A 21,547-nucleotide genomic window follows, 5' to 3' on the forward strand; every position below is an offset into this window, starting at 1 on the left:
AAAAAGAAGAAAATGCTTTTTCCTTGCGATGAGAAGTCCTAAGGATCTATACGCTCTTTTCAACTTTCCAGTGTGAGACTCTTAACCCCACAGGCGCAGCCCCAGTTTCCTCATCTGTACAGTGAGGGGATGAGCAAAATGGATACGAGAACCTACTTTCTCCAGCTGCAAAGATGACCTTATGATTAATGTCTATACTCCCTCGGGGAGGGGTCTGGATCCCCGTCACCTGCCTTGCCAGGTTATATTTCTGCAGGGCTTCACCGCCCGTGACTCCTCCGGACCCACAGCCACGACCTCAGCAACGATCTCTCCCGTGTTACAAATGAGAAAACAGAGACCCAGACAGCAATAAAACTTACCCAAGGTCACACCGCGAGTATTTAGTGGGGCTCAGATTCCAACCCTGGAGCAAGAAGGAAAGGAAGATGTTGGGGTGGTCCCTGCGGGGGATTAACTGATGTGTGGGTCTGCGTTGTCCTGAGACAGCAGGGCCCTGGGGAAGCTGGGAGGGCTGAGTGCCCTTCCTGGCCCTGCATCTGCCCCAGCCCCACCCCTGCATGGCCCACGGGTGGTGACCCCAGTCAGAACTGACACGCCTGTGGGACACACCGGGAGCTTCCTGGGAAAGCCCTTGCAGTGGCTGGTTTGGGTTGGGCCGATGACATTCCCGGGACAGCTGGTCTTCCTCCTGCCCCCGCAGCCACTCCGTGAAGCACCCCATGTGTCTCCCGCCCCCAGAGCTGGTGTCTCCCTCACTCTTGGCCCCTGAAAGCCACCTTTTTGCTCATCCCACACAAGCCCCAGCCCTGCCTGGCTGCCCAGAAATCAACCTTTGTCCTGAGGAGGAGGTGACAAAAGAGGAGCCTTTGCTAGAGAACAAAGGCCATCTGGGGCCTGACTTAGCTGCTGAGTTACACAGGCCAGAAGCTGTCAGTCTCCCAGCTCACAGCCCCCGCCCCACACACGAGCTCCAGTGCCAGGCTGGGTTGATGGAGCGGTCTGCGGCTGGCTGCAGGGGCTTGGAGGGCTTGGGCATCCTAATCCTGGAAGGAGGCATCCTTGCATTAGGATAACTGTAACCCTGGAACTTAAAAATAGCAAGATCGACACACTAGCTCTGGTGTCTAGCCATGCCTGGTGCCATGCTAGCCACATAAGGGTCTCACTGAATCGGTACTAAATCTATCCTTCCATCTTCTAGAAGAGGAAACTGAGTGATCTCACCCAGGCAGTAATTGGAGAGGCTGGGATTAAAATTTGGGGCTATGATTCTATGACTGAGGTTTGCCACATCCACCTCTAACTGTGGGTCTTTGAAGGGATGTCCCCATCACTGATATGTCACCATATCAACCCCCTGGCAGATGGTGTTTTCCAGGGATGGCCACCACGCTATCTCTCATCCCGCCTGCTCTTCCTACAATGTGACCGTGACACTCCTCTCACTGAGAGGCAGGGCCTCCGGAGTAGTGGCATTATATGACTTGCAAGGCTAGGTCCGATAAAAGTTAATAAGGCTTCCACCTGATTCCCTTGGGACACTCAATCTGGGAACCCAGCTGTCATGCTATGAGAACGCCCAGGCCACATGGAACGGTCATGCGTAGGTGTTCTAGCTACCATTCCAGCTGAAGTCTCAGCTGACAGCCAACACCGATTAGCAGAGATATGTGTGAGAAAGCTTCTGGATAACCCCAGCCCCTATCACGGCCTGACTGAGAAAACCCGAACAAGAACGGCCCTAGCTGAACACAGGTGGCCCCCAGAACCGTGAGAGACAATAAGGTTTCGGGTGATATAGGATGAGCAACTGGATCGCCCTCCATCCTCTCCTTCCTCACATACTCCAAAGCCAGCAGCGCCGGGTACACAGGTGGCGCTCCTAGAAATGTCTTTCATTCACGAGCACACGGAAGTGTACAGGCAGCCCTGGTTACTCTGCTCTGCTTGTCCAGACAGTCTGGACTGTGGAAATAAACGCCCAGATGGCAGGCGCTTTACACACGAGCGCGCGCGCGCACGCACACACACAGACACACACACACAGACACACAGACACACACACACACGGATATACGCCTATTTAGGGAAATTCAGGCCTCCCAGGGTGAGGAAACATTTTGCAGTCGCAGCCCCGTGTCATGTGTGGACTGAGGATAGAGTGTAGAAGCTACTGATGAATGCTTGGCCTTAATTAACTGACCTCTGGGTTCTCCTGATCCCTGACATTGCTTCAGACAGCTTTCTCGAGCTAAAATTCACATAGTGTAACGTTCACCCCTTTAAAGTGTACAGGTCAATGCTTTTGAGAACATTTACAGTTTTGCTCTACCATCTCTATAATGTAGTTATAGACTATTTATAACCATCCTCGAAGAAACCCCGTTCCAATAGCAGTCACACCCCATCCTACTCTCCAGCCTCATGCAACCACTAATATGTTTCCGTCGCTATGGATTTGTCCAGTCTGGACATTTCACATAAATGGAATCATACAATATGTGGTGGTTTTGGCTTTTTATTTCTGGACTGGCTTCTTTCACTTGGCTACCCATTTAGCTGTTGACGGACATTTGGGTTGTTTCCACTTCGAGGCTCTTCTGAATCATGCTGCTCTGAACTGTGTACACATTTTTGTGTGGACATATTTCCATTTCCTTTGGGTAGATATCTATGTGTGGAATTGTTGTGACCCCCGGCCTTTGTACTCTGTCCCCTTGGCCGAGGATCTTCTTCCCCCTGGGCAGGCCCAACAACCTCCTCCCTAGGTCTCCTAGACGCACAGCGGTCCCCAACGTTTTTGGCACCAGGGACCTGTACTCCTATGAGAATCTAATGCCTGATGATCTAGGGCAGAGCTGAGGAGGGGATGCTGGTGCTGGGGAGCAGACAAAGCTTCACTGACTCACCTGCTACTCATCTCCTGCTGTGTGGCCTGGTTCCTGACAGGCCATGCACTGGAACCAGCCATGGCCTGGGATTGAGGACCCCTGTCCTAGAGGAAGCCTCACTGGCCCCATTGGCCGAGTTGGGTCTTCTGTGCCACCCTGCCTCCAGGCTTTGCACTTTTCATCCAGTAATGTCACTGCCTGGATCATCATCTTGTCCAGATCAGGGGTGGGGGATGGGAAAGGAAGGTGAGCAACTTGAGGGGAGCGACCCTGCTGGGGTTCACCATTGTCCATCCCAGTGCCCGGCTCTCCTGCTCTCCTGCTCTGGAGCAAGAAGAGGAGAGGGATTCTGGGGGCCAGATCAATCAAGCAAGACTTCTCGGAGGAAGTGGGGCTGGAGCTGGATCTATAAACGTCTATAGATTGGCTCGCCCCAAAGCTGGGCTGAGGGCTTTGAGGACTTTGGGTGGGGAAAAGATGAAGACAGCCTGAAGAAAGGAAGGGTGGATGGGAGACAGGCAGGCAGAGAACAAAGCTCAGAGCCCTGGGGCTTCTTAGTGGCGGGCCCTCGAAGACTGCAAAGTGCCTGTGACTCAGACGTGGAGGGAGGTTGCGGGCTGCAGCGTGAGTCTCCCAGTTAACTCTTACCTGCCTGAAATGGAAAACCCACAACCCAGGCCTGTGCAGTAAACTCTCAGAGCCCCAGGGTCAAGGGCTTTGGACGTGGCCTTGAGATCTCCGACGCAGCTCCGCTGTCTGAGGCACTGAATTTGGCGGGATGGTGGCACGAGGGGATAGGGCACGTAAATACCGCTCAGTGGCCTGTGGCATGAGCGTCCAGCGACGGACACGTTTCTTAAGAATCGGTACCACTTCTAGGGAAAGGGAGACCTTTGCAAAAGGAGGGGCGTCAGCGCCAAGGCCTCAAGGACCCGCCTAATTGCCCTCTGTCTGACTAGCCCCAGGCACTGTTCAAACTGTCTTTATCTTACCGTCTTTGTCAGAAAAATGTGTCATTTTCCCAGTCTCTGGCAGCAAGAAAATGCAGAGCTCTTTTACTACCGAAAAAAAATAAAAAAGAAAGAAAAGGGAGAAAATACCGCGGTCCATGTGCTGTCTAATACAGCCCAGAACCAAGCCCTGTGGTGCATCCCCGAGGGCGCAGCGCTGCGCCCGTCAGCCCTTGGGGTCAAGGCCGCAGGCGGCGCCCTGGTGCCCTTCGGTTTTCGCGTCGGCGACCCTGAGCGCACCGCGCTGGGAACTCGGAGGCGCCCGCGGCTCCCGCGAGGCCCGCCCGGGGAGGGTGCGAGCCAGCGGCGTTCCGATCGCCATAGTCCCAGCCTGGCCCCCTCGGACCCTTGAATCCCGGCCTCGAACGTTCGCACCGTGGGATTTCGGCCTCGGACATCCGGCCCCCGCGGCGCCGAGAGCCGGGAGTGCCAGGGCGCGCCCGCCGCGGGCGCGGAGCCGCGGGCAGCGGGCGGGACAGCGCCCCCGCCCCGCGCGTTGGGAGCGCTCGCCCCTCCAGCAAGCGCGGCCTCGCCTCCCCGCTTCCCTCCCCACGCCCGCCCCCCCTCGGCCGGGGGGAGGAGCCCGCACCGCCGCCGCCGCCCGCCGCCCGCCAGCCCGCCCGGCCCGGGAGAAGCACCGGACCCCGAGCGGCGGGGAGCGCACGCGAGCTGGCCTTGGCCGCGCGGGCAGCGCCCTGAGCCTGTCCCGCGCCCGCGGGCTCGGCGGAGCAGGGGAGCGCCCGGGGATGCCCCGGCGGCCCGGAGCGCGGGCAGCGGCGGCCGCGCGGTGAGGGCGGCGGCGGCCCCGGGACCCGCGGTGAGTGGGGCGCGGGCGGGCCGTGGGCGGGCGGGGCGCCCAGGCGCGAGTGCCCAAGTTCGGCCTCGGGGCTCGGTTTCTGGCGGGTTGGAAGTAAGCTGGATTCCGCCTCGGGGGACTGCGGCGCCCCGAGTCCCCGCCACCCGTGCGCACCCAGACCCGGGCGCTTGGTGACTCAGCTGCGACCCAGCCACTCGGGGGCGCTCCGGCTTCAGCCGGACTCCGGGGAGGGAGGGGAGAAGGCAGAATGCGGAAGTTCGGTAGCGCTCTCAGGGTTCTGAACCCAGCTGTTTTAGGGACCCCCCTACCTTCCCGAGGAGCCTGGAGGCGTCCGGAAGGTGGAGACCCTGCCACCAAGGCAGCTGCTGAAGACTTGAGGTCGGGCTGGCTCCTGACAGGCGTGGGCCCCTCTCCTGGTCCCCATACCCAGCTTCCTACCGCCCCCCACCCCCGCCACCCCAGGGAACCGCCTGAGAGCCAGCTCCCAGCCTCGGAAGGGGAGCGAGGAGAGGGAGCGGAGCTGGGCAGCTTCCCAGAAGTCGGAGTGTGTTTGCAAACTAGTTTTTTCGCCAAAGCTGTCTGGCACCTGTGTGTTGGGGGCGGGGGTGCAGGGAGACAGAGGGAGAGAAAGGTTCTTTCTTCCTTCCCGTCCACCCCGCTCGCCTCTTGTCTCTCCGCGCTGCTTCTCTGAAAACTGAGTGGTCTTTCTCTCCTCTTCCTCATCGCCCCGTGCCATCCTCCAGCCTCCACCCCTTCTTCGGTTCCACAAGCCCTCCTTTGGTGAGGGACCTCCTTCAAAGGGGGTCACCGGTGGCACTGGAACCCAGGCCTCTGGTAGCCAGTTGGGAGTTCATCTTGATGCCTGTGACCCCCAGCCCTGTTGTGTTTCAGGGAAAGCGACAAGGGCATGGAATCTGGGAGAATCATCTGAGTGGCCCTTTGTTTTGCCTGCACTTAGTTTTTGCTCGCCTAGGGTTAAGGGTTGTCACAGAAAAGTGGGGAGGGGGCCTTTTCTGTTCCTTGGTGCACCCACGGCTTCAGTAATTGGGGGCAGGAGCCCAGTTGTAACTTTCGGGGCTGCAGCCTGCCTGTGGCCAGCCCTGATGGGGAGCTTTGGGAGACCTCGGTAGTGGCCCCCTCCACTGCCCCACGTCCACCCAGACCCCCGCTCCCTCTGAGCTCAAGGTCCTCATCTGTAAAATGGGCCTGTGTACCTGGAGGCTGGGAGCAAACAGAAAGGAGAGATTTTATTGCAATCCCTCTGGCACCAGGGCACAGTGACCCAGTGAGCGCTGGCACTCCCCGAGGCAGGCGGGCAGGCGGGCGGGCAGGGTAGCTGCTGGGTCACATCCTGGCAGATTTCTTCATGGGGCTAAGAACGTGGCTCCATGGGTTCTTCTCACCCTCTGCCACTTCCTGTCTGTGTGCCTCTCACCCCTTGGGCTCAGGGGTTTTGCCATCTGTAAAATGAAGCAAAGCATGACACAATCCAGTTTACACGGCTGCTGGGAGGCTGGAGCCCAGGAAATGGGGAAAGAGAGGCACGTGTTCTGCAAAGTGGGGTGCACTTACTTCATGAATGGCAAGTATGGTGTCTCTGGTGGTTTTCCAAGGGACCTCCCTCCCAGAGACCACGAGAATTCAAAGTTCAGAGACATAACGAGTGGGTCGAGAGAGAGCCTCAGTTTCTATGCCCATGAAGTAGTGAGAACAATATATCTCTATCATCTTTTAAGGTAATTCTGTATTCTTTAAAGGTAGTTATGAGAATTAAATCAGATGACAAAGGGCTCGTGTGCCAGCACGATAACTGGTCCATGACCAGTGTCATTATTCATGGGAATATTAGTACGCCTGATGTGGGCAACTGCATTTAGGATTCCTTCTGGGATTTTCTCAGGCCAGCCTGCTTCTCCCTGGAGAGATGAGCCTCCAAATTCAAATGTCTAACATCTGGGTTGTTCCAGGGGCAGGGTCCTCAGCAGGAGACGCTACCACTACCACGCCCTGGAGAACTCCCTGGGGATGGTAGATCGGTGGGAATTTCCATTTCTCCATCCTCATGCTGGCCTCCCAGGGCCCTAAGGACTGACAGAAAACAGGAGTATTCTCTTAAGAATTCCCTCACTCGGGTCAGAGCAGCTAGAGTTGCTGCCAGGTAGGGTTCCCCACGGAGAAGTCCCCAGAGTCTGCCTGAAGGAGGCCTGAAGGAACCCCTTACAGGGGCTACTGAGTAGGGGACAATCACTGCAGGAGTCCAGCCCCTCCCCTTCGGAGAAAATGGCCTCAGAAAGGGAGTGGGGTTCCCTCCCCTCCTGCCCAGCCCCCTTCAGGACACCTGGTGGGCTCCTTGGGAGCTGGGAGGCTGGGTCACCCTGGGATCTTGGCAGGCAGCAGCTGGAGAAGGTGACGATCTCGTCCCTCCCACACTGTCCAGAAGGGAGAATATGGGGTCCGGAGGGGATATGTGGCTTCCTGAGGCCCCACCATGCTGAGGACTGAGTTGGGGTCCGAGGTGACTCTTGGCTCCGAGCCCAGTGTCCTCTCCCCTCATTGGGTTACAGTCGAGTGGCCTGTGTTAGTCCATGTCCTGGAGCGTTTTTTTCACTAGCCCTGTCCACACCCTCTTCCTCCAGAGTCTGAGATGAGATTAGCTGCTAATTCCTTACTCTCACACCTCGGCTCAATTTTTCCCCAGGGCATTAGTCTTATTTATTCACTTGCGTATCAGCTAATTATCTGCCCTCCTCCCCAAAGAGCATCACCTCTACATGAACAAATGTTAATTGAGCAGCTTCTAGGGGCCAGGGACTATTCAGAAGCTGGGGGTACAACTGGGAGCTCCCAGCTTCTGAATAATAGTCCCTGGCCCCAAGTGGAGGGACAGAGTGGCAAGCAAATGAAAAAGAGGCAGGAAAACTTTAGACAGTGGAAACGTGCCATGAAGAGAATGGAGCTGGGCGAAGTGATCATGATGAGGGGCCAGTGTGGTGAGGGTCAGGGAGGCCTCTCAGGAAGGACGCAGTGACATGCAAGCTAAGACGTTCATCTGTGGCATTCGTCTCCGTCATGGCAGTATCTCAGCCTACCTGGTGCCCAGCAGGTACCCAGTGGACATTTTTGAATGAACGAATGAGGGAGGATTGTCCCAGGCAGAGGACATAGCACATGCAAAAGCCTCAGGTGGGAGCATGCTTAGTGTATTGCAGGAGCCCATTCTCCCCACGACCCAGCTTTGTCTCCTTTAGGGGCTCTTGTGTCTCATCAGGAACTGGGAGCATGTCGCCTGCCCACTGTGCCCTGGCTGCCCCATGCCCACGACACAGGAGAAAGCCGGCTCAGCTCCCAGCAGATGATGCTGTCCAACCCCTCCCTCCTGTTGGGACCCAGCAGTCCTTCTGAGTCACACCCCTGTAACCCCTGGGAGGGGATCAGTGTGCCGGGCAAGAGCAGGGCGGATATGAGAAGCCGAGCTGCCTGGTGTCAAATCTGGTTTGCCGTGGACTAGCCGAGTGACATCGGGCAGTGTATTAGTTTCCCAGGGCTGCTGTAACAAAATACCACAAACTGGGTGGTTTAAAATAATAGAAATGTGTTCTCTCATGGTTCTGGAGGCTAGAAGTCCAGATTCAAGGTGTTGGCAGAGCCGTGTTCCCCGTGAAGGCTCTAGGGAAAGGTGCTTCCTTGCCTCTTCCGGCTTCCAGTGGCCACAGGCAGCCCTTGTGGCAGCTTCACTCCAATCTCTGCCTCCTCACGGCTGTCTTTCCTCTGAGTCTTCACACTGTCCTCTCATAAGGACACCGGCTATTGTTGGTTAAGGGCCCACCCTACTCCAGTGGGACCTTATCTTAACTAATTATATCTACCGCCCTATTTCCAAATAGGATATCACATTCTGAGTACTGGGGGTTAAGGTTTCAACATATCTTTTGTGGAGGATACTATTCAACCTCAGGCAGGTTACATAGCCTCTCTGTGCCTCAGTTCTCTGGTCCATAAAATGGGGTGGTACTAACAGAGCCTGTCTGGGTTGCAGAGAGGCATAAATGGAAGGACATAAACCTCAGGACAGGTTGGGGCATGCCGGAAGCACACCTGGGAGCTGGGACCAGGAGCTGAAGAGCAGAGAGCGATGTTCTTGGCCAGGAGGGCTTGGATTTCCGGGTGTGGGCCTCTTGCCAAGGCTTAGAGAGGCCCTTCCCCATTGTCTGGATGAGAGAGGAGAGGTAGGTGCTTCTTTGGTGTGGCATGGTGTGGGGTGGACAGCAGGAAAGCCACCAAACTGCCAGGAGCCATTAACAAAAGACGGGAGAGCCCCGTGTGCTGCGGGATGTGAGTAGAGGCTGCCCGCCACTGTTGGAACCCATGAGGGGCTTCAGATGACTTTCGGGCCCTATCGGCCCAGAGATTCTGGGTGGGAGCTTGGGGCTGGGAACCCAGAGCAGCCCGGGAATGACTGAGGGACATTTGTAGACTCCCCAAGGCTGCAAGGAGCCCAAGCCCTTGACAGGCAGGCAAACTGGGATGCAGAGCGGGGAAGGGGCTTGGGGGAGTTCACACAGAGAGTTGGGAGGTCCTGTCTCCTAGTCCTCCCCATGCTCGTGCCCCAGTTGGTGTGGGCACCACAGCATAGGGCCCCGGGGCTGTGCCCCTGTGTCTGAAGCTGCCCCACAACCCCCCTTTGAATGAAGCCAGGTTGGAACGACTTTGGCCGATGGTCACTGTCCATCTTCCATTAGCTTGGTCCACACTCACCCCGAGCTGGGCCAGACCCACCCCGAGGTCCCCGAAGCACTTTACGCCTCCCAGAGTACATCCGTGCCCATCTCCACTGTGCATCCTGGGAGGCAGGAGGGCAGGGCATCACCAGCCTCACTTTGCAGACGAAGGAGCTGAGGAGGCGGTGCCAGTACATGGACTCCCTCGGGTAGAGTGGAGGCCACCTCTCAGCCCACTGGGCAGCCCCTGAGATGATAGGCTGGGGAGGCCCTGGGCCAAGCCCTTCTGAACAAGGCTGAGCTGAACCAAGGGGCCTTGGGGTCTTGAAGGAGCCACCTCCCCCAGAGGCATAGCTTAGTGATTAGAGCTTAGGTAGGGGCTACAGAGAAGAGCCTCCTTCCAGATGTGGTCTGGCGACAGCTGGGGACCTCGGGGGGCATCAGGGCTACCCCCTGCCGCAGCTTCCCTCTCAGTGCTGTCTGCATCTATATTTATCCCCATAATGGCCTGGCTGCCTGTCGGGAGTGCAGCGTCTTCCGAGCACAGCAGCCTGTGCCTTAGCTAAGGTGGATAAGTGATTTGTGTCGAGAGGCCGCCCCCCACCTTGACAGGAGCCTGTTCTCCGGGGGCTGCGTGCCGCCTGGCAGGAGCTAGTGCAGCAATGGGTGTGCAGTGAGGGCCCCAGAGAGTATGACAGCTTGGGGTTGGACCCCCCCCAACCCCCCACCAGACAACCAGGGATATGGGATTTTGAGGTAATGGGGCATGGCTGGAAGGTGAAACCAGATAAACATTAAAGCCTTTTAGTTCGAGATTCCAAGAACTCATGATTCCAAAATTCCGGAATTCCCAAATCCTGGAGTTCTGTGAATCCACAGCCCCGGGCTTCTACAGTTCCAAGATGCCTTAGACCCTTTTCCCTTCACCTTCTCACTCTTCCTCACTTTCAAAACACATCTGTCAAGCTCCCATTCTAAGCCTCTCTGTGCAACAGAAACGAAAATAAGATTGAGTTCCATCTTTAAGCTTAAGTGAGGGTGACATTTCCTAAGCCAGTGGTGACGATATGGTGACAATATAAAGTAGAGCAGACTTCCCACGTGTACGTACTGTTCACAAACCAAACACATCTGTGTTAGCGGCACCCCGACCAAGAAACATGTCCCACGGAAGGTCTTCAAGGAGCTGAAGTTTGCTGTGCCGGTTAATTTTATGCGTCGGCTTGGCTAGGCAATGGTGACCAGTTGTTTTGTTAAACACCCATCTGATATTGCTATGTAGATGTTGTTTAGATGAGATTAACACTTAAATCAGTACTTTTATTCAAGCAGATTACCCTCCATTATGTGGGTGGGCCTCATCCAATCGGTTGAAGGCCTTAAAAGCAAAGACTAAGGTTTCTCCAAGAGGAAGGACTTCAACCTCAAGACTGCAGTACAGAAACATTGCCTAGTTTCCAGGCTGCCTGATCCACCATGCGACTTTCAGAGTCAAACTGCAATATCAACTGTCACCTGATTTCCAGCCTTCCCTCTGGCCCTATAGATTTTAGATTTGCCAGCCTCACGATTACATGAGCCAGTTCCTTAAAAAATCTCTCTCTTTTATATAGATATCTTATAGGCTCTCTTTCCTCTGGAGAACCCTGACTAATACAGTTGCCATTTGTCTTCCTGGATCTTCTCATCTGAGAAATGGGGTGAAGGAGGCAACTTAGATCTGGATACATTCAAGACACTGCCGACCGTGCAGGTTCAGTAAATGCAGCCATCAGAGCCAGTGGGGACCTGGTGTCCAGTTAGCTGAGGGTTCTAGTGAACAGAGTGTTCCCATCTAGACCAGAGTCGCAAACTAACGAGGTCTGCGGATTTGCGTGTGCTTTAGCCCACTGCAGAATCACCAGGAGCCTTGTTCAAACACAGGTGGATAAGTGCCACTCTGCTGACACGGAGCAGATCTGGTTGGGGCCCAGGATGCTCCATTTCTAACAAGCTCCCAGGAGAAGCTGAGGCCACCCATCTGGGAACCACACCCAGAGCAGGGAGAGCTAGGGCCACCCGGGGAGCCTCGACTGTCAGTGATCAGACCCCATGGAGCAGGATTTGCCGCACTGTCGGGAGACGACCGAGAAGCCCTGAGCCTGCCTGTTATTCCTTCCCTGGACAGCCAGGTAGCACCTTGGTCTCCTTGGGCATCCCTGCACTTGGCCTGCCGGCTGGGAAGGGGTGTCTGGAGCCACGTTTCTCAACCAGGTTTAACTCCATGCCCCCTTTACTTAAACCGCAAACTTCACGCATCTCCCGAGGTTTTGATCTGCTCCCCCTGCCCCATCCATCAAGAATCCCTGATAATAGCACAAGCTACATAGTGTCATTCTAAGTGCTTTACCTCTCTTAATCACAATCCGCCCCCTCAGGAAAGCACTGTTATTGTTCCATTTTACGGGGCGGGGAGGGAGATGTGCCTGAGGCCACACAGCAGGTAAGCAGAGTTGGGGATTCAAAGCCCAGCAGTCTGAGTCCAGAGTCTGTGCTCTTAACCACCACACGGTACTGACAGAGGACCTAGCCCCTGTCCTGGTTACTGCCACCAAGAGGACTTTGTTAAGCGGTACTTCCTATAGTTGCCACTGAAAACAATTTCTTTTTTCCTTTTCCAAATATCAAGTTGAACGTGCTCTTTCAGATGGCGTGTGACGCCCCGCAGCCCTGATAGGCTGTCTCACTGTCGCATTTGCCCCTGTAGTCTCCACCAGCTGAGAATCTCTGGAATGGGGGCTGCTGCTTCCCTGGCTACTTTGACCCTGCCCTTCACCTTCCATCCTCTCTCTTCTCCGTTCTGTCGAGGTCTCCAGGTGTCCACGCCAGCCATCTCCCCGTCTCCCTGGCTCCCCACCCTTCGTCTCCCTGTGCCTGCCTCAGTGGCTCCCCATCACTGCTCATTCCTGAGTTGGGGGCCCTCCCAGCCACCTCGGCACCTCCTCCCCACAGCAGGCCCCCTCTGACGAGGTGGGGTGCACAGCCCAGCTCCCGGATCCTGAGCTGTGGGAGCCGATGGCGGGCAGGGAGGATAGAGTTGGGTGGCCTCAGCACCATCCTTTCCTGGCTTAGAAAAATCACTGTTTCTTCTGGGGCCTCAGTTTCCACCCCCGTGAGAAGCCCCTCCTGCTGGCCTCTTGGAGCAGTCCTGAGGGGCCAGGGCTTGATGAGTGGCCTTGTGATCTCAAAAGTGATGTGTGCAGGGGACAGGTGGTTGTGAGTCCTCTGGGGCTGAAAGAGCCTGCCTGGTGGGTTCCCTCCCTCGCTCATTCATTTTGGCACATGATTATTTAGCGCTCATCATGTGCAGGTGCTGCTCCAGGTGCTGGGGGAACAGCGGTGATCCCTCCCTGGGGGAACCCGCATTCTAGAGAGACGGGTAGACAATACACTAAGTAAAGTGAGTGAACGTTGCAGTGGTATGTGAAGGACACAGCATTAGGCTGAGAATGAGATTGTGTTAGCTGGACCGGGGAAGGCCTCTGAGGAGGTGACATTAAGCTGACAACGAGGCCTGTCACGTGAAGAAAAGCATTTCTGGCAGAGAGAAGAGCAAGCGCAAAGACCCTGAGGCAGGAGAGAGGTGGACGTGTTTGCGGAGCTGGAACAGAGGCGTGGGAGGGAAGGGGGCATGAGGTGGGGTCGGGTCAGGCAGGGCCCAGCGGGCTTGGCGAGGATTTGGGGTTTTGTGTGACCTCAAAGAGGAAGACCTTAGAAGATTTTCAGGCAGAATTGTGGTGGTAGCATCTGATTTGCACGTTTAAGGACTCCCTCTGATTCTCTGGCATGGAGAAGGGAGAGTCGGAGCTGGGGTTGCATCTGTGAGACCTGCCATGGGCCGGCGCGTGGCTGGGCGCGAGGTGATGGGGGCCCGGCTGGGCCAAAACAGTGCAAGTGGGCGATGAGGATGCTGCTGGATGCCACGTGGAATTCACAGCAGCAACGGGATATGGGGGGGGCGAAGGAAAGAGAGAGGTCGAGGATGATGGGTTCCTAGGTTTCTGGCTAAAACCAGAATGTTCTTGACCTGTGGTGTAACACCAGAGTCTCCAAATCGTGTCCTTCTGCCTAAATGGCAAGATGTCGTGTGAGCCGAGGCCAGCAGACCCTGTGGGGACTGCAGCCTCTGTGTCTTGTTTATTGCTGTACGTTGCAGGGTGCTCAGGAATGTTGAATGAATGAATGGGAATCCTCAAGCCCTGCCTTCCCTTTGCCTCAGTTAACCCATCTGTAAAAGGGATTACTAATATTGTACCTCCACCCTCCGGCTCCCTCCCTGGAGGTCTGGCTACTCCCATCCGGGCCAGGAGTCAGCACCATCTGAGAGCAGGCCCTGGCTCCCCACGCCCCATCTCCAGCCCGAAACCTCAAATTACCTGTGGGGCGGGTGCTGCACCAAGGAGCGTTTTCATCTTGCCCAGATGCCCGTGGCAGGCTCAACCCTCCCTTAATGACACCTTGCCCGCCTGCCCTCTTGTTGGAGTAGGAGGGGAGGGGGCCCGGCCCAGCCTGGGCTGTGGTTTCTTTTTCCATTGCGTCAGGCCTCAGGGTCTGGCCCGCCTGCCCGCTGCGGGGCTAGCACAGAGGGGCCCACTCTGACCCGGCCTGCCCCAACTCCGGACATCATGTGCTCCCCATTTCGGGGATCCAGGGGCTTCCAGCCAGAGGGTGAGTTGGGGCTGGGGGACCTGCTCTGAGCTGGGGGAGGAGCGCCCCTTCCCCGCCCACCCGTTGCTCACTCTAGCTGGGGCCTGTGAGCTGATCCAGGTGAAGCTGCAGCGGGGTCTGGGGAATCCAGCCCAGCCCACACCTCCCCTGTGACTTGGCCCTCCTGGCCACACCCTCAGCTGGGCCCACGTCAGTGACGGATAGGAGGGCACTGCAGGAACCCAGGCTAGTGATGATGGTGACTTGGATTGGGAGAGGGTGGGGGTGGGGAGAAGTGGCCCCAGAGTGTTCATATGAGCAGGTCTCTTTGCGTCCGTTAGCCTGGGAGCATGTGTGTACGTGTGTGTACGTGACCATACACATGTATGTGCACGAGGATGTGCCTGAACCTGAGTGTGTGTACCTGACACTCCTTAGGATGAAAACAGCTCTATGACTTGGCAGCAGGGTGGCATCTAGCATGGTGGCATCTAGCATGTCATGAAGGGGGCCTGAGAGGTGGCGAGGAGGTAGATGAGCTGGAATCCACTCCATCAGTGACAAGGGGAGATGCAGGGGTGTGGACAGGGTGACCCAAGAGGAACTGGTGACCTTGGGTGTTCTGTGGTCCTCTTAGACTCAGGCTCCCATTGGCCAGCTGACTCCCCAACTGTCCTCACCTACATCCTAGTCCCCACCATGCTCAGCAGTCCCCCCACCCTAGCCAGAAAGCCATGCACTGGCCCCAGGAATCTGGAGAACCAGCTCACACTCTGCTTTGCTGTTTCATGGCCGTGGCATGTTGGGCAGGTGACTTCCACTCTCTGGGCCTCAGTTTCCTTATCTGTAAAATGAGGGTTGATATGATATCCCACCTCCACCTCTGGGAGGTCATAAGTATAAACGAGTTCTCTCAGCCACACGGCAAGATGCCCATTTTGGCTGGGTCAAAGATTCTGAGGGTCATGCTCACCCCTTCCCTACTTGGCGTGGCCACCCAGCTGCACTCAGTGAGAGTGAATGCCATGCTCCAGCCCTTCCGAGGAAACTAATTTTTACATGACAAGAATAAATCCTGCAGGCAAATTGCAGTGCTGTCCTGACACTCTGGGCTCGTGTGATTATAATGAGGTTCTAGGGACAGACAGGAAGAGGGAGGGGCCGAGCACTGGCTTTGTCACTGTCCAGATCCTCTCTTTACCAGACATGCCTGGAATCCCTGTGTCTGGATGGGGAGAGGGGCCTCTGCCCCACACTCACCCAGGCCTCCTGCAGACTGGGGCCTGTGACTGCCAGGGAGAGGCTGGCACTCAAGGAGTGGCCTGTGGCCGGGTCAGAGGGAAGAGAAGTAAGCCCAGCACTGCCACTGTGGCTTGGTCCCTCCTGTCTGGACGACAGCCACCTCCTGGCCAGCCTCCCTGCTGCCTCTGTTTTGCCTGATAAACCCTTCTCCCCACAAGGGCCAAAGTGAGCTTTTAAAAACAGAAATCTAATCAATGTCACCTGTGTGCTCAGAACCCGCCAAGACTTCCAGCACTGTCAGAATAAAGTCCCAGCTCCCTACAGAGCCTCCAGCCCGTGGGATCTGGCTGCTGTCCCCATTTCTCGGCCAGACCGGAACGTGAGGGCTGAGACTGGACAGTCTTCTTACTGCAGGATCCCAGCCCTGGCACAGTTCTTGGGACCTAGTAGATGCTCGGTAAACACTCTAGAGTGAATGAATGAGCTTCAGGGGCCTTTTCTGGGAAATGGGGCAATATTAGTACCTCCCTCACAAGACAGAATAAGGATCAGAGACATCATGCAGGTGACGTCAGGGCTCGTAAGCTCAGGAGGTCGGACTGGAGTTCCCAGAGGGTATGCCCACCTCTCCCTTTTCTCCTCTGGGGCAGTGCAGGGCCAGTTACCCACTCAACAGAGAGGGGGTAAGATATTAATTAGTTAAGGAGTTGGAGCCTGGTCTTTGTAGGTCAGAGTTTGGGGCTGGGCTCATCCACACTCTGATGGAGGCCGTGTGAGACTGTCGTGACGTCTCATGGACAGATGATGAAACGAAGGCCAGGAGCCAGAGGGCTTGTCCATAGGGCCTGTCACCTCTGGGACCTAGAGCTCCTCTCTGATCCTTGGGGTGGGTTTCTCCACACTTGCTCCGAATGAAGACCCTGCACTTGCAGGAGAACAGAACTGATTAAAGTAAGCAATGCCAGTAATTGGGCTCAATAGTGAAGGGGGAACATAAGGCCCAGGGTATGGAATCTGGGGAAGCTGGGTACAGGGAAAGGGTAAACTATGAGTTTAGGATGAGGCCCAGCTCAGGCAGGATCTGAACACTATGGAGGGTTTATCTGTTCATTGATTTATACACTCATGGTTTTTTTTATTCAGATACATACTGACTGTGTCCTATGCACCAGTCACAGTGCTAGGCCAGGGACACATGATGAACAAGATAGACGACGAACAAGGTCAAGTTTTCAATAAGTTGTCAGAAATGAGTTCTCTAGTGGCCAAAGCAATGATGGAAACCTGAGCAATTACAAGCTCCACTGTAGCCACAAGATGCCAGTATGCTCAGGAGAAGCCCAGGTTTTCCTGGCGAAATGAATGTCTGAGACGCCCATGTCCACTGTGAGTTTTCTGCTGGTCTGTAGGGGCTACTTGGAGCTGGTGTGTATCTCACAAGTAAAGATCAACCAAAGCAGAGAATAACTTCAAAGACAAACTAGACACATCTACCAGAGTCTCCTTTTTCTTGCATTTCCTGCATTTCTCCGATCTTTTGCCCATGTTATCCCCCTCTACAACTCCCCACCCCACACACCTTTCCTTCCATCCTTCTACCCATATACTGAAGGTCAGATGGTGACACCTCCTTAAGTTAGAATGGTGTGGCAGACGTCTGTCCCGTCTCTGACCCCCACTCCTATCCCCCCAGACTGCCAGGAACTGCTGCCGCCACCGCTGGCAACCCCGATGGCCTACATACCGGGTGGGGGTGCCCCAGCATCGGGGGTGGCCCCCATGGGCTCCCAATATTGCGTGTGCAAGGTGGAATTGTCAGTGAGTGGCCAGAATCTGCTGGACCGGGACGTCACCTCCAAGTCCGACCCCTTCTGTGTCCTCTTCACGGAGAACGATGGCAGGTGGATTGAGGTGAGGCCCCTCCATGTGCATCCGTGTTGGGCGGAGGGTGGCCGGGTGGCTGGGGAAGGGCTCCCAGTGGGTCCTGGGCCCTCCAGGTCAGGCCCTTGGAGGTAACTGGAGTGTGCGGGCTGGGACTCCTTAGAATATTGTTACTCTTAAAATTAAATTTTATTTTACTGTGATTTAATATAATTACGTATGTGTTTAAATTATAATTCATAGACGTATTTTATAATTACATAATTCTGCATTTATTGTTTTATATCGCATTTGAAGTTATTATAATATTTAGTTAAAACCTTCGAATTTTACATAGTGCTTGCTTCCGTTTTTTAAATAATTTTTCCCTCTTATTCCTCAATGGATACACACAGTCAGGGAGGAGCAAACAGAGAAATAGGGTATCCAGGCTTTGGTCCTGGAGCTGGGCCAAGGCCCAGCTCTGTTACTCCCCGCTGTGTGGCCTTAGACGAGTGGCTGTCCCTCTCTGAGCCTATCTCCTCATCTGTGAAATAAGGATTTTTTTTTTTCCCTGCCTACCTTGGAGATGCCAGGACTGGGGATGTCGATGCGGCCACAGCCTGAACTGGAAAACTTCGCCCTGAGAACTGGGGAGGGATGTAGCTAGAAGAAAGATAATGAGAAATCCAAACTCTAAGACTTTTTTAAGTTTTAAAAAATGGCTTTGTTTTTATTCCAAAAGGGATTTTTATTCATTGTAGTAAATTTAGAAAAGCCAGATAGACCTAAAGAAAATCAGAATAATTGGATACCTGCCTGTCGGGGAGAACCACTGTTAACGTGCATGCAAATTTTCCAAAATACATATCAACTTGTCGTAGTTACTGACTGGACCAGAGTGGGCATCCCACTGAAGGTACCGTGGTTTACGAAGACTTTCCACAGCTATTCGCTCCTTATGACGCCAAGGAAATGGTGCTGAGATTGTCAATCCATTTTAGAGAGAGAAACTGGGGCCCAGAGTGGGTAGGGGCTTCTCCGTGTCACCCAGTGGGTTGGCGATACAGCCAGGGGTGGGAGGTAGGACACGGGGTCAGCTGAGGGCTCCTGGGGGAGCTCTGGGCCTGCGGCCGGAATGTCTTGAGCGTCCCCATCCTCTCTGCCAGGTCTCCGGGACACTCGCATGTCCCTCGGGGAACGGTGTCCTCCACCACTGCATCCCGCCCCCGCTCAGGCACTCCCCCACCTCCCTGACGATCTCCCACCCGGACAGGCCCCCCTGGCTAAAAATAGTCCAGGGGCAAGACCTCTCCCTGCTGCTCCAGCCCTTGGAAATGAACTGAGTGGGAGGAAAAATCAACACAGCCCGGGCCCCAAAATAGACGGTCACCCAGACTCTGAGGTTTGGGGCCTCAGTGTGGAGAGGCCAGGAGGCGGGATTCCTGGCCCAGCCCTACCACTGACCCACAGTACAAGGCCTGTCCTTACCCAGGCCTCGGCTGCCACAGTAGGTGGGGTTTTTGAGCTGCACAATTCCAGTTTTGACATTTCCTTGACAAGGTACAAGCATCTGCCCTTGGGAGAGAGGGGCAGAAGCCCCCAACCCACCTCCCATTAGGGATCCTGCCTTATGGGGAGATCGCTCAGCTTCCATGTAAAATGTGGTTTGCATAAAGGATTTTCCCAAAATAAAAAAGATGAAAACCACAGAGTCAAATCTCTTCATTTTATAGAAGTAGAAACTGAGGCTCAGATGAGAAAAGGGACTTGCCCTCTGTCACTTACCTAGGCAGGGACAGGGCCCCAGCTCTTATTCTGGCATCTGGATATGGAGCCAGAGCCAGAGGGTCAGACCTGGGTTCATTTCTTGGCCTTGCCCCTCTAGCTGTTCCACCCTGGGTAAGTCACTTGACCTCTCTGTGCTTCAGTGAGCTGACAGTAATGATTGCTGTAGTCATCCAGGTAACTGGCTAAATGCGTGGCAGAGTCAGTGTTCAGCCAGTTAGCAGAATGATTTCCAGCAGCCTGTGAAGGGTTGAACCAGCACCTGAGTCTGACTCTGACTCCTGTTTCCCTGCCCGCTCTGCCAGTACGACAGGACAGAAACTGCAGTCAACAACCTCAACCCCGCATTCTCCAAGAAGTTCGTCCTCGACTACCACTTTGAGGAGGTGCAGAAGCTCAAGTTTGCCCTGTTCGACCAGGACAAGTCCAGCATGCAGCTCGACGAGCATGATTTCCTGGGCCAGTTCTCCTGCAGCCTGGGCATGGTGAGCTGGGCCCCTACCCCAGATGTCACCGGGACTGTCCCAAGGAGAGAGTCTCTCCTGCCACCTGCTTTCCTTGGCTCCATTTTCCTGGTTGGCTCCCAAGGTGGCATCACAAATACAGATAGCCTTTTGGGCCAGCAGGCATAAAAAAAGGGGAGTAGTATGGTGGGTTTTGGGGGCCAGGCTTAAGAGCTCGCGTTGGAAGACAATGCTGCCACACAGGAACTGGGGCCCCAAGTGGCCAGCGCTTCTGATTTTAGAGGCAGTGATCAGCCATGGTCTTGACATCCTGGGGTAGGAGCATCCAACCAGTAACCATGACACCATGGTAGTCCCACTCGTTGCTGACTCAGCGTGACCCTGGGCAGCTTCCTCTGCCTATCTGGGCCACGCTTTCCCATCCAGCTCAGTCCTTGGTGAGCTTATGGAGGTTGGAAGGCCAGGAGCCCCTGACACAGGGTCTGATCATCCTCTATGGCTACGTGTCCTTGGGCAAGCCCCACCCCCTCTGGGCCTCAGTTTCCTCATATTTCACTTGGGGATAATGGTGGCTGCCCAGCTTATAGGGCGGGTGAGGGAATAAAATGAAAAATGCTCTGAGGTCCTAATGGAGACTGAAATGCCCTGGGTTCCCAGAGATAATGTTCAATGAAAAAAGCAAGGATCCAACAGCCGTTCGAGAAGTGGGCCATCCATCAGGGTCCCCGCCATGCTGCGTGTCCACACACGACAACTGAGGAGAGAGTTTCAGGCTGAGCGGACAGAGGCCAGGAACCTACGACGGGAGGGGACACCTATGCAGGGCCTGACACCAGCGAAGCCTGGAGGGAGGGGCGGGGCAGGAAGTGGCTGTGGTCTCTGGACTGCCGCTGAGGCCAATGACAAGCAACGAAGCTTCCACCACACCGCAACCCAGCCTTTCTCCCCTTCCGCTCGCCCTGCTCCTGCCGAGGTCCCCACTGGCTGGACTCCCGCCAGCCAGAGGACAGGGAGCCAGGTGCTGCGGTGCACAGTGGCACAGAACAGGTGGACAGGGGCAGGGAGGGGACCGCAGAGAAAGATCGGCACGGGGGAAACGGGAGCATGCTTCTATCAGCACAAAGCATACTCGGGGCATTTGCCCTGAGAAACCAAGAACCGGGGGGGGTCTGTGAAGGGTGTGGGAGTGGGGTGCACGGAGCTGGTGGGCAGGCCACTTTACAGCGTGGTCCACGCCTCCTTTCTCTGTTGTACTGATGCTGAACCTGTGTGAGTGTATTTCCTATCCAAACCAATGGAAATGCACAGAAGGACTTTATCAGAGGAAAATGGGGTCTGTGGATGGCTTTGGGGGAGGCAGTTAGGGGACGAGACTCCCTACGGTTGTCTCCAGAATGTGAGCCCTGCGAGAGCCTTTTTCTGGGGGTAGCCAGGGGGATGGGAGTCAGACTCCTGAGATTCCATCCGAGCTGTGGGACTTCAGGCAAGTGTCTTAATCTCTCTGGGCCTCAGTCGCCTCTGCTACCCATTGGGGTTAGCAATGGCTGCTGTCTGCCTCCCGTAATGAAGATCACACAGGCGGAGGTTTCGCCTGGCACAGGGCAGCTGCTGTGAGCGGTGCCTGATGAGCAGTTTTCCTCACGGAGCTCCTCTCTCCTTCCTCCCCCCAGATCGTTTCCAGCAAAAAGATCACTCGGCCACTGCTGCTGATGAATGACAAGCCTGCGGGGAAGGGCTTGATTACGGTACCAACACCCCCTCCAACCCCTCTGCCTCCTGCCCGGCCAGCCTCTCCCCGCCTCTGGGTCAGGATAATCACTAGCTTTGTTTGGAGTAAAAAGGCCCAACTTACAACTTAGCAACAGGTCTCTTAGCAACGGGCTCCTGGCTCCACACATGATGCATTGGGGGCTGCCAAGCTGGGGATAGGGGCCCGGGGCAGGGGTGCTCCTACTGGTCCCTGAGGCCTCCAGAGCTCTCCGAGCATCCCTGCCTTGCACTGACTGGCCCCTGTCCGTGCTCCCTTGGGGGTCTTTCAGGAGTGCCTTGCCCATCGGAGCTTGGCTGT

General features: G+C 55.5%; 1 protein-coding gene across 3 annotated transcripts in view; it reads left to right on the plus strand.

Annotated features, from left to right (window-relative positions):
• Positions 1 to 4,519: 4,519 nt before the first annotated feature.
• The window catches only part of CPNE2 (copine 2), a 40,311-nt gene continuing 23,283 nt past the window's right edge, over positions 4,520 to 21,547 (plus strand). Inside the window, exons 1-4 of one of the 3 annotated variants that reach the window (XM_039880936.1) lie at positions 4,520 to 4,721; positions 17,061 to 17,278; positions 19,321 to 19,500; positions 21,150 to 21,224. In XM_039880936.1, coding sequence (XP_039736870.1) covers positions 17,099 to 17,278; positions 19,321 to 19,500; positions 21,150 to 21,224 — 435 coding nt within the window. In that variant the 5' untranslated portion in view covers positions 4,520 to 4,721; positions 17,061 to 17,098. Of the gene's footprint in view, positions 4,722 to 16,514; positions 16,754 to 17,060; positions 17,279 to 19,320; positions 19,501 to 21,149; positions 21,225 to 21,547 lie in introns of those variants that run through there. The other 2 variants (XM_039880938.1, XM_039880937.1) reach the window with 2 other exon arrangements.

Source organism: Pteropus medius, unplaced genomic scaffold (genome assembly GCF_902729225.1).
Source record: "Pteropus medius unplaced genomic scaffold, Ma_sr-lr_union100, whole genome shotgun sequence".
NCBI lineage: Eukaryota > Metazoa > Chordata > Mammalia > Chiroptera > Pteropodidae > Pteropus > Pteropus medius.